The sequence below is a fragment of the Lithobates pipiens genome, unplaced genomic scaffold (assembly GCF_037356315.1).
Source record: "Lithobates pipiens isolate NorthernLeopardFrog02 unplaced genomic scaffold, aLitPip1_a1.2 Scaffold_30, whole genome shotgun sequence".
Lineage (NCBI taxonomy): Eukaryota > Metazoa > Chordata > Amphibia > Anura > Ranidae > Lithobates > Lithobates pipiens.
The window spans coordinates 56,794,559-56,807,077 of record NW_027507791.1 but is presented as its reverse complement, the minus strand read 5'-3'; the positions used below and the strand labels follow the sequence as shown (position 1 = coordinate 56,807,077).

General features: G+C 38.9%; 1 protein-coding gene across 1 annotated transcript; it reads left to right on the top strand.

Moving 5' to 3' along the window:
* Nucleotides 1-1,206: 1,206 nt before the first annotated feature.
* On the top strand, nucleotides 1,207-9,947 carry LOC143942868 (olfactory receptor 5AR1-like). Its single transcript, XM_077464273.1, has 2 exons — nucleotides 1,207-1,399; nucleotides 8,821-9,947. The coding sequence occupies exons 1-2, from the start codon at nucleotides 1,347-1,349 to the stop codon at nucleotides 9,782-9,784; spliced, it is 1,017 nt and encodes a 338-aa protein (XP_077320399.1). The 5' UTR covers nucleotides 1,207-1,346; the 3' UTR covers nucleotides 9,785-9,947.
* The last annotated feature ends 2,572 nt before the right edge of the window (nucleotides 9,948-12,519 follow it).

Here is a 12,519-nt window from a genome sequence, read left to right as displayed (position 1 = left end):
CAATGAGAAATGTCTTTATGGCCATAAGCCCGATAAACCAGTCTATATTACGTATATCGGAGAGTTGACTTCAATAAGCTTCCTTTCACAAGATGGAGCACCATGGAAGACAGGAGAAATCTCTGAATCAAGATATAAAAACACACACAGCGGAGGACACCATCAACAGTAAGTGCAACATTAAAACATTTATTATATGATAAAATCAAATTGGCAACTTACTTAAACTAAGTTTTCTATGTCCAGAAAAAAATAATGATGGGAGGAAGACATCGCTAAGTCATTCTCCTATATTCAAAAGGTTTTACTGGGACCACATCCTCTCATACCAAAATTCACGGGGAATAATTCACATAAACATCTTCAAGAAGAAGAAGAAGATGGAGTTGTTTATGTGAAGTATTTCTCATGAATGTTGGGGGCTATAATGTTATCCATAAGCTGTTTATGTTCAATAACTAACATATGCCAAATGTAATAGCCCTTGTACACTTTCCGACAACCAAATCCGTTAGATTTTGTCCGAAACTGGTGTTGCATACACACGGTCGGACAAAGTTGTTGGAAAATCCAATCGTTCAGAACATGATGAGTTATTTTGTTACGACGGGACTACGTTACGGCTAGTAGCCAATAGCTTTGGTCTAGGAATTTGATCTTAGGATGCGTGGCACTTTGTCCGATCGGAATTCTCTAAAAACGATCGGACAAAGTCTGATCGGATCATGTTGTTGGAAAATTTTATAGCCCAGCTCTAAAACTTTGTCGGTCGGATATTCCGACGGAAACAGTCCGATGGAGCCCACACACGGTCGGATTATCCGACAACACGGTCCGATCGGACATTTTCCGCCAGAATGTCCGACCGTGTGTACAAGGGCTTAGACGCTTTTTGTGCAATATAGAAAAAAAAAAAACTCTTTGGGATTTTAATACTTTTTTTTTTTTGTTTGTACAAATAAAATTAGATTTTTTTAATTTAAGTAAATGGTGTGGTACCTTAAAAATCCTATTTAGTATCAACTTTTTTTTAGGGGTTTCTTTTTCTGTGAAAATTATTCTGATAATTTATTTGAAACATTTATTAAGAATCATAAACAGATAGAGATTCACAAATGATCACAAGCTGTCCATTTGGGAGAAATTAAAATTAAATAAAACAATTATCGGTCTTCATGCCCAGCTGAGGGACCAAAATATGTGTGTTAAAGCATATATAAAAAAGCACCTTCAATACTTCTAGTGTCTCTGCCTCTAAAACAAAAAATCACTGCGTCTTTTCCCACCAGAATGATAATTTGAATGTTGAAAGATGTTGTGACGATTAAGGAAAATATTTGAAAATAATGAAAATAATCAAAGTCAAATATGTGATTTTTATCTGCTACTGCTTAGTTAGGTAAGGCACAAAATTATATATTTTAAATATAAAGATCATATATTAATATAAGAATTTTGCTTTATCTGGTCTTATTAATTTTTTTTTTTTTTTTTTTTTTTACTATTTCCAAAAGATTTATAACATGTATAAAGCACATTTGCATTGTGCACGGTGAAATCAGGTCACATTTGCAACAGTCTGGCCAACATATGGATTCCGATTCAGAAAAGTTAGGTCCTTGTTGGGATGTTTGGATGTGGTCGCAGACTCTTACCACACAGGTGGGGACTGCTCGGCACTTTCCTCTTCCCATATTCACTTGAAGGTCCAGACAGATGTCAGTACTTGCAATCAATAACGTTTTATCAATATGTCCTTTCTGGGTCAAAATAAAGCGCATTTACCAAAAATATGAGCGTGTCCTGTCTTTCTTTCTCCTTTTTTCACAGGTGAAATTCAAATCTGCAGACTGATCTTTCTCCTTTTTCATCTGCCATTAAAAAAAAAAAAACGAAAAAAAAAATGTTGTATAGTATATTCAATCCAAAATACTGTATACTTTTTGAAGATGTTATATATGGTCACATTTCAGTTGTGTAAAATAGTGCCTTATACACCTTATAATTCTCTTACATCTACCCTTACCCTCAGGACCTTCTGTCATGCTTTGTATGATCATACTGCCAGCTCTTCTTTTCATTACTGGTCCCCTTTACCTAACATCCACTGGTACAGCTAGTAAAAATAAAAATATAGTGTAGTACAGTGGGGAAAATATTTATTCCACCCCGTGCAGATTTTGTAAGTTTGCCCACTTACAAAGAAATGAAGGGTCTATAATTTTTATCATAGGTGTATTTTAAATGATAGAGACAGAATAACAACCAAAAATCCAGAAAAAAAAAACACATAGATACAAATGTGATAAATTGAGTTGCAGTTCAGTGAGTAAAATAAGTATTTGATCCCAAAACAAAAAATAACTTAGTTCTTGGTGGAGAAACCCTTGTTGGCAAGCACAGAGGTAAGACGTTTCTTGTTACCAGGTTTGCACACATCTCAGGTGGGATTTTTTTCCACTCTTCTTTACAGATCTACTCTAAATCCTTAAGGTTTCTTGGCTGTCACATGGCAACTCGAAGGTTCAGCTTCCTGCATACATTTTCTATGGGGTTAAGGTCTGGAGACTGGCTAGGCCACTATATGGCCTTAATGTGCTGCTCCTTTGTTGCCTTGGCGGTAAGTTTTGGGTGATTGACATGCTGGAAGGCCCATCCGTGACCCATCTTTCAGTGTCCTGGCTGAGGAAAGAAGGTGTCCATCCAAGATTTACAATATGTGCCCCCTCCCCCCGTTCATTGGCCCCTCAATGCTTTTAGCAGAGAAACAGCCCCAAAGCATAATGTTTCCACCTTCATGCTTGACTGTAGGGATGGTGTTCTTAGGGTCATAGTCAGCATTTTTCTTCCTCCAAACACGGCGAGTTGAGTTAATGGCAAAGAGCTCAATTTTGGTCTCATTTGATCACAGCACTTTCTCCTAGTCCTTCTCATCAATCATTTAAATGTTCATTTGTAAACGTCAGACGGGCCTGTATATGTGCTTTCTTGAAGAGGGGGACCTTGCGGGCCCAGGATTTCAACCATTGTGTTTTCAATAGTTTGTGTGGTGACTGTGGTCCCAACTGCCTTGAGATCATTCACAGGCCCCTCCCGTTAAGTTCTGGGCTAATCCTTCACCACTCTCACAATCATCCTTACCCCATGTGGCGAAATCTTGCATGAATCTCCAGACCAAGGGCGATTGATGGTTATTTTGCATTTCTTCCATTTACAAATAATTGCTCAAACAGTTGTCGTCTTCTCACCAAGCTTCTTGCTGATGGCCTTGTAGCCCATTCCAGCCTTGTGGAGGTCTACCATCTTGTCCCTGATGTCCTTTGACAGTTCTTTGGTCTTGCCCAGGATGGTGAGGTTTGAATTGAAGAAAGAGATTCTGTGGACAGGTGTCTTTTAAGCACATAACAAGTTGGCGTTTGGAGCACCTTCTTAAATTGACAGGACTAATCTGTGTACCACATGAGCACCTACTGTAGCCAGCCTGTGGGAGCCAGAATTATTGTTAGTTGGTAGGGGATCAAATACTTATATTACTCCCCGAACAGCAACTCAATTTATAACATTTGTACCATGTGTTTTTTCTGGTTTTTGGGTTGAAATTCTGTCTCTATCATTTAAAATACACCTATGATGACAATTATAGACCCTTGATTTCTGTGTAAGTGGGCAAACTTATGCAGGGCATCAAATAATTATTTTCCCCGTACATGATCCGGTGCACTGGGCCGATCGTCTGGGGTATATCTATAGTAGGCAGTTGCCAAGTGGTTAATATCTTCTGTAATTATATTTTGGGTTACTACACTATGTTTTTCTCTATTTTTCAAATTTTTTGAGAGTATTAACAAAAAAGGAAAAAGATCAGTCTGCAGATCTGTGAAAAAAAGGAGAAAGAAAGACAGAACACACTCACATTTTTGGCAACTGCACTTTATTTGACCCATAGTTGTAGAAGGAACATATTGAGAAAACGCCATTCCATGAATTATTATCACCTACAGAACGCTGGTTGTTGAATTTTATAGATTTTCCTGCTAGGGTGAGCAGAATAAATCCAGCTGCTGGGGCTATTATAGAGAACCTGTTCAAGTGCACTGATATGTTATATAAATAAAGAGTTCTGACAATCATTTTAAAGCCTTGTACACACGATCGGATTGCTGGCCAACAGAGAGTCAGACTTTTTTCCGAAGGACATGTGCCGGGAACTTGTCTTGCATACTAACGGCACACAATTGTCGGCCATCAAACATGAACGCAGTAACGTACTACATGGAATTTCACCTCTTGAGCGCCACACTTTGGGCACCTTTTGCTAATGTCGTGTTTGGTGAGCATGCATATTTGTACTTTGGACTTTTGTGTGATGAACTTGTGTACACACGACACAAAAATCTGAGAACAGACCGTTGTCTGACGAAAAGTTACTAGCCTGCCATCCAACATTTGTTGGCCAAAAGTTGGACAACAATTGTCTGAAGGAGCGTACTAACGGTCGGATTTTAGGCCAACAGTCTGTCATCACACAATTCCCTGCCGAAAATCCGATTGTGTGTACGGGGCTTTAAAAGAAGTGGATGTCTAGACTCTATATGAAAGGTCCAGAGATTTGGAATAAGGTTATAAAAATATATGTGGCTGCACTAAACACTGTCTAAACACTCCCACCCCACTTAGTGTGACCCACTAATGTTGTCACTACTTACAGACCAACTAGATAATATGTGAAAACTGAAAATTAATTAAATAATTTCCCAATTAATTATGTGAAACTTAAAGAATTAACAAATTCATAAAGCTCAATAAATAATAAATAAATTCATAAACAATCATGAATAAATACCTATAAGTAAATAAATGATTATTACATAAATATAAATATATAATAAATAAATAAATAAATAAATACAGTGAATATTGATAAATAAATATAAATAAATTATTAAAGTGCCAGTGACGGATTGATTAAATAAGGTAAATAAAGTAAATAAAAAACAATGTGCATAAAAATTTGGAATAAGGTTGCGGCCACTTTCCTAAGGGTAAAAGAAATCTAAATTCCTAAGCCCAATTTTGCAATTTTGACATGTGTTAGTAAAACCGTACATATACAACTGCTTTGTGCATCCAGGGGGATTATACCGGGGTTTTTTTTTAGGACAAATTGGGCATTCATTTGGTGGTAAATGGTAATGGATATCTCCTGATTTTTTTTGTTATCAAAGGAAAATTGGCTCAAAATGGTAAAAAAAAAAAAAAAATCTGTATATTTCTTGCTACTACCATAACCTACCACCAAAGAACAGCCCAAAATAAATTTCCCTGCTTCCAACAATCGCAGTGCCACCACATATCTTTATGTTAGTTGTTGCTTGTACCCGTAGTACAGCCCAGAAATAATAGTGCGCATTTAGCGTTTTTTTTTTTAATCCTACCTAAAACACACCGACACTAAAGCCTCGTACACGCGATAAGATTTTTGGACAATCCGTTTTTTGTTGCATTTTAGTCTCACGTCGAAAGAGAAGAGGTTACTCACCATACCAAAATTCTCAGATGACAGAATACAACTTCAGAAGTGATGTAATGTGTTGATTAGTTTAGTTTGTATTCTTTTCTCTCTGAGCATGCATAGTTTTGCTCTAACGTTTTTTTTTCGGACGAAAACCATACTAATGAAACAAAAAACGGACATTGAGTTCACATACAACAAAATTTTAATAGTCTGCACATCCAGCTTTTGTTGAACAAAAAAACAGAATCAGCTGTCGAAAAGCACCGTACTAACAATCCGAAAATCGTCAGAGTGCTCATTGGATGAAATTCTACTTCTGATTTTCGTGTCGTGTGTATGGGCCTTAAAACTAACCAACACTGATACTAATTAAAAAAAAAATCCAGTCCAAAAAATACTGACCCTGACCTTCACCAAAACATTAACCCTGGCACCGACCTAGATCAAACATTGATCTAGGTTTTTTTTTTAATTACTATTATGCCCTGTACACACAGTCGGACATTCTGACGACAAAATCCGTCAAATTTTTTCTGACGGATTTTGGCCGAAACTTGTCTTGCATACACACGGTCGCACAAAGTTGTTGGGAAATCCAATCATTCGGAATGAGGTGATGTACTACATGTAAAACGGGACTACGGGACTACGTAGAGGCCAGTAGCCAATAGCTTTTGTTTCCACATTTTTTCTGAGCATGCATGACACTTTGTACGTCGGAATTCTCTACACACGATCGGAAAAAGTCCAATCGGATTTTGTTGTCGGAAAATTTTTGATCCAGCTCTAAAACTTTTTCTGTCGGAATTTCCAATGGAAAAAGTCCAATAGAGCCCACACACATCGGGTTTTCCGACAACATAATCTGTTCGGACGTCTTCCGTTGGAATTTCTAACCGTGTGTACGGGGCATTATTATTATTTTTCTACACATATTTTTTTTTCTTTCTTTGCAACGACAGGGAGTAATACAATGGATCTTTCTCGTCCATTCAGAGAGACGTAAAACACAGGGAAGGGCTTTACAGTGACTGATCAATTTGATAGCCAATCAGAGCTATCACAGTGATTAGGTAACCAGGAACTGGACGAATTTGGACCTCTCAGTGAGACCCAAGTCTCTGTGCTGGGAGCACGCGAGAACTACTGCCCATGATCTGACGTTTGCAGTGATACTTCACATGCATGGGATGATCGCTATTTGCATGCGTGCGGGACCGACACATGCGTTCGCCTTTGTGCATTAGCACAGGAGGAAGGACGGGGTACTTTAAATATTTTTTTCTTTAATTAATCTTGAATTATTCTTTTTTTTTATTTCAATTGTTTATTTTTTACACTGTTGCTTTCATTTTTTTTTATCACTTATATTGCTGTCACACACAGACTACGGAACTGACAGGGGGAGAGGGAGAGATGCTGAGGAGAGAGCAGGATGACAGAGGCATGTAAACTGACCACGATATCATTGATCAGCAGCCATGATTTCCGTGGTCAGCACACCTAGAGGGATACAGGAACAGGTAGGATCAACCAGGCATTGTACAACATAGAATGGAAGGAATGACACTACAGAAACACTATGCAATATATTGTGCCTTAAATTCAATATTAAAGTATTTTTTTTCTTTTCTAAAACAACAAACATGTTATACTTACTTACTCTGTGCAGTGGTTTTGCACAGAGCAGCCCAGATCCTCCTCGTCTCGGGTCCCACGCTGGCACTCATGGCCCCTCCCTCCTGCCGGGTGCCCTCACAACAAGCAGCTTGTTATGGGGGCACCCAAGCAGGCGGGCTCTGGAACCGCTGCTCTGTGTGTCCATTCACACATGGAGCTGTGACTTAGCTCTGCCCCCTCCACCTCCTGATTGGTTTACTGGCAGTGTTTAACAGCAGCGTGAGACATTGGCTCACGCTGCTAGCAAAAGCCAATCAGGAGTGCGAGACCATGGGGAGCCAAGGTTCTTGTGGACATCACTGGATCGAAAGGGGGCTCAGGTAAGTATTAGGGGTTGCTGGGGGGGAACTGCTGCACAGAGAAGTTTTTTTTTTACTTCATGCATAGAATACAAAAAAAAAACTAAGCAGGATAAGTAAAAAAAAAAATCCCCAAGAAAACTTTCACTTTGGCCTCCCAGGTATCTTTAGCCAGTATAATATCCTAGATACAATTTTCACGCCTCCAGAACCAAGAACAGCGCAAGAGATGTGTAAGATTTTACCTCTAAATGTGAAGATTTTAAAGGAAATAAGCAAACTTATTACACAGACAGGGAAATGACGGAGCTCAAATGTTGGCATGGTTGCATGGAAGCAATATATTGGCTTATGTAACAACAAAAGTATATTATTTCTGCCCGTGTTCCCGGAATGAGAAGGTTCACCACTCAGTTTTTCATGATGACTATTGCCACCCAGACTGAAAGTCAAGGGAAATCAAACATTTTACAAGTGTCCTCAGAACAAAAGATAAGAGGAAATCTTCCAATGAGGTAATCTGTTGTGGAGACACATGTCTAAGCCCTTGTACACACGGTCGGACATTCCGACAACCAAATCCGAGAAATTCAGACGGATTAATTCCGGAAGAGGTCCGGAAGTGATGTTGCATACACACGGTCGGACAAAGTTGTCGGAAAATCCAATTGTACATAACGTGATGACGTTATTTCGTTACGACAGGACTACGCTCAGGCTAGTAGCCAATAGCTTTGGTCTAGGAATTTGATCTGAGCACGCGTGGTACTTTGTCCGTCGGAGTAGGCTACACATGATCGGAGCATTTTGTCGGAAAATTTTACCGGCAAGTTGGAAAAGTTGGTCCGTCGGATATTCCGACGGAAACAGTCCGATGCAGACCACACACAGTCGGAATATCTGACAAAACGGTTCGATAGGACACATTCCATTGGAATCTTCGACCGTGTGTACAAGGGCTAAGAGGGGAATTCCCTTCACTTTGGGAGATTTCCTCCAATTTTCCTTTGCTTCTCTGGGACAGGAAGTGAAGGAAAATGTCCCCAATTGTACACAAATGGCAGAAACAAATAACTGGTGGTGGTCTAATCTTCCCTCCCACCTAAGTACTAACCAGGCACGACCCTGCTTACCTTCCAAAGTCAGACGATATTGGGTGCATTCAGGGTGGTGTGGCCATAGGCAACCCTTCTCTTCTCTAACCAAAACTAAAAATGTTTTGGCTATCCATCCACTATATGTTATTTCAAGAAAGTGAAGTCTTCATACAAATTTATTTGCAACTTTTGTATATTTTATTGTCTTGTAACAAATGTCTCCTACCAGACGTAACCTGAATGTTATAAAAGTAGTCAACCAAACGTCTTCAGACAGGTTCATCCTCATCGGACTATCTACTGTCCCGCACCTGCAAGTGATATTTTTCCTTGTGTTCCTTCTGATGTACATAATCACTTTGTCAGCAAATCTTTTATTGATCATTGTGGTGAGGATCAACCCAAAGCTACAGACCCCCATGTACTTTTTCCTGGGTAACCTCTCCATTGTCGACATCTTTTTCTCGACCACCATCGTTCCCAAACTTCTCATAAATACTCTGTCCATAGATAAAAGCATCTCTTTGTTGGGGTGCGCATTACAGATGTTCTTTGCTATAACTTTAGGCGCAACAGAGTGTGTTATACTAGCCGTCATGGCGTATGACAGGTTTGTTGCCATCTGCAGACCTTTGCACTACAGCACCATCATGAACAAGACGGTGTGTGTCAGTTTAGCAGCAGGATCATGGGGCATTTGCCTCCTAAACGCTACAGTACATGTTGTCCTCACCTTCCAACTCCCCTACTGCAAGTCCCACCACGTCAACCACTTCTTCTGTGAGATGCCACCTTTTTTTCGAATGTCTTGCCGAGACACTCGGTTTAATGAGATGCTGATGTATATTCTAGCAGGTCTCTTAGTCATGTGTTCTTTCTGCTTGACTCTAATTTCATACATTAACATCATCTCCACCATCTTGAAGATCCGTTCCTCTGATGGAAGACACAAAGCTTTCTCCACATGTGCTTCTCACCTGACTGTGGTGAGTCTCTACTATGGAACCATCATGTTTATGTATATGAGACCCCGCTCTACTTATTCCGCAGAAATAGACAAAACTGTGTCCATTTTCTATACAGCTGTGACACCGATGTTGAACCCCATCATCTATAGCATGAGGAACAAGGATGTCAAAGGAACAATCATAACAAGCAAACAAGAAATAAAGATTTCTAATGTAAGAGGCTGATTGGGGATAAGGCATTTTATAATTCTCTTTATTTGCAAAAGGGTTTCAAAAAGAATTTAAAGAGAAGATAGAATATCCACTTGCTGACCTCCTAACTGGGAAAATTGACCCTAAATACCGGGGTTATGGCTGCAGCTAGATGCCCTCAGGCGCCGGTCTTTCTCATAAAAGTGGCCTGAGCAGCGGACACTGAGTCAACTAAAAGCGCCAGAAGGGGCTGTTCCCCCCCTCCCACTGCTTATCTGTGGTTTTCAGGCTTACATGGAGGATCAGGAAGCCCAAAAACCGATCCAGCGCTGGCGGCAGCTGGGCACAGAGATGAGTGAAGGAAAGACGTCAATTCTGGTTCCAACCACGTGTAAACAAGAAAAGCAAAAGACCCCAGATCTCTCCATAAAGAGGACCTGTCATGCATTTTTATAGCACTGATCACTGTATAAATGACACTGGTCCCAAAATTGTGTCAAAAATGTCCAATGTGCCCACCATAATGTTGCAGTCCCGATAAAAGTCACAGATCGCCACAATTACTAATAAAAAATAAATTAAAAATAAAAATGCCATAAAACTATCCGCTATTTTGTAGACGCTATAACTTTTGCGCAAACCAATCAATATATGCTTAGTGCAATTTTTTTTTACCAAAAATATGTAGAAGAATACATATCAGCCTAAACTGAGGATAACATTTTCTTATAAAAAAAGTGGTTCAGGGCTGAAGTGGTTAAGTACCGTAGTTTGGCACCATTCCACAAGTGGGGGTAATTTTAAAGCATGACATGTTAGGTATCTATTTACTCCGCTTAACATCATCTTTTATATTATACAAAAAAATTGGTGTATATATTAAAAAAATGTTTTAAAAAACGCTGCACAAAAACTATGTGACGTAAAAAAAATTGCAATTGCAGCCATTGTATTCCCTAGGGTCTCTTCTAAATATATAAGGCCTGGTCAGCAAGTGGATATATATAGTATATATAGTATATTGAATACAGGTGCATAGGTACAGGTATATAGAGAAGGATGTAGGGCATAGAAAGCCATTCATGTACACTACTGAAACAATAATATAGGTGGGAGGCAATAATTTTACTGTTTTGTGTGCCACATCCGAAAATCTAAACCAGAAATTGGGGGACCCCTAGTGGTGGACTTTTTAGGCACATGCAATAAATGTCCAATTTTATAGAATTACAAAAAAAGTTCTTTTATTAAAGACATATATTAAAAATACATATAAAACAAGGAATGTATATCGACCACCAATGTGCTTGTATATTCCTTGTTTTATAAGTATTTTTAATATATGTCTTTAATAAAAAACTTTTTTTGTATTCTATAAAATTGAACTTTTATTGCATGTGCCTAAAAAGTCCACCACTAGGGGTTCCCCAATTTTTTGCTACTAAAACAATAATGACTTGTATTGCAGTATATACTGTATAATGATCAATATAAATAGCAATATCGAATCAAAACTGTACATAGGTTGCATATACTTGTAATGCTATTGCAACGTCTTTTATCTGGCACGAGAAAAACCTCAGAGATGTCTACGACCAAATGGAGAGGTGATGTTACAAGGTCATGTCACAGCGATTGGTTGCTAGATTAAAAATAGTGGTGTTCCCAAACTAGCCTACTAACTTATAAGAAATAAATATAAATTATATATATATATATATATATATATATATATATATATATATATATATATATATTTATATAACTTATGCCCCATACACATGAACGTAATTTCCATCTGAAAAATTGGATGGTTTTTCAGACGGAATTCCACTCAAGCTTGGCTTGCATACACACGGTCACACAAAAGTTCTCTGAACTTTCAACCGTCAAGAACATGGTGACGTACAACACTATGACGAGTTGAGAAAATGAAGTTCAATGCTTTTGAGAATGCGTCGAATTGTTTCCGAGCATGCGTAGGAATTTTGTACGTCGGAATTGCTACAGACGATCGGAATTTCCAATCAGAACTTTTTCCATCCGAAAAATAGAGAACCCGCTCTCAATCTTTTGCTTGCGAAAATTCCGCCAGCACAAGTCTGATGGAGCATACACACGGTTAGAATTTCCGACCAAAAGCTCCCATAGGACTTTTGCTGGCAGAATTTCCGAACGTATGTACAGGGCATAAGATTGTCCAAAAAAAGTTTCGAAAAACTCCCATGGCATTTTGTTAAATGAAAAGCTAGCAGCCATTTTACTTGACAAACGCAAAAAAAAAAAATTAACAAAAATTTGGAACCCTTGGATAACCAATTATTTAGGGGAATATGTTAAGGAACTAAAATGGTCAATTTTGGTCAAAAATGAGTTACTTGAGATTTTGTCTATACCTGGGGGCCTGCTCTGGCTCAGCTCTAATGCCGCGTACACACGATTGGAATTTTCGACGGACTTTGGGTGGAGTTCCGACGGACTTTCCGAATGAACGGACTTGGCCACACACAAGCACATCAAAGTCCGACGGATTCGAATGTGACGACGTACGACCGGACTAGAATCAGGAAGTTCATAGCCAGTAGGCAATAGCTGCCCTAGCGTTGTTTTTTGTCCGTCAGACTAGCATACACACAAGTGGATTTCTCAATAGGAACTGGGTCCGACAGAGTTCCGGCGAAAAAATTTGAAACATGTTCTATTTCTAAAGTCCGTAATTTTTTTGGACAGCAAAGGTCCAATGGAGCACACACACAATTGAATTGTCC

Coding starts and splice junctions, on each gene's coding strand:
- LOC143942868 (XM_077464273.1), top strand. CDS start 1,347: ATGAAAATAATCAAAGTCAAATATGTGATTTTTATCTGCTACTGCTTA. Junction 1,400..8,820: donor ATCTGCTACTGCTTAGTTAG/GTAAGGCACAAA, acceptor GTCTCCTACCAG/ACGTAACCTGAATGTTATAA.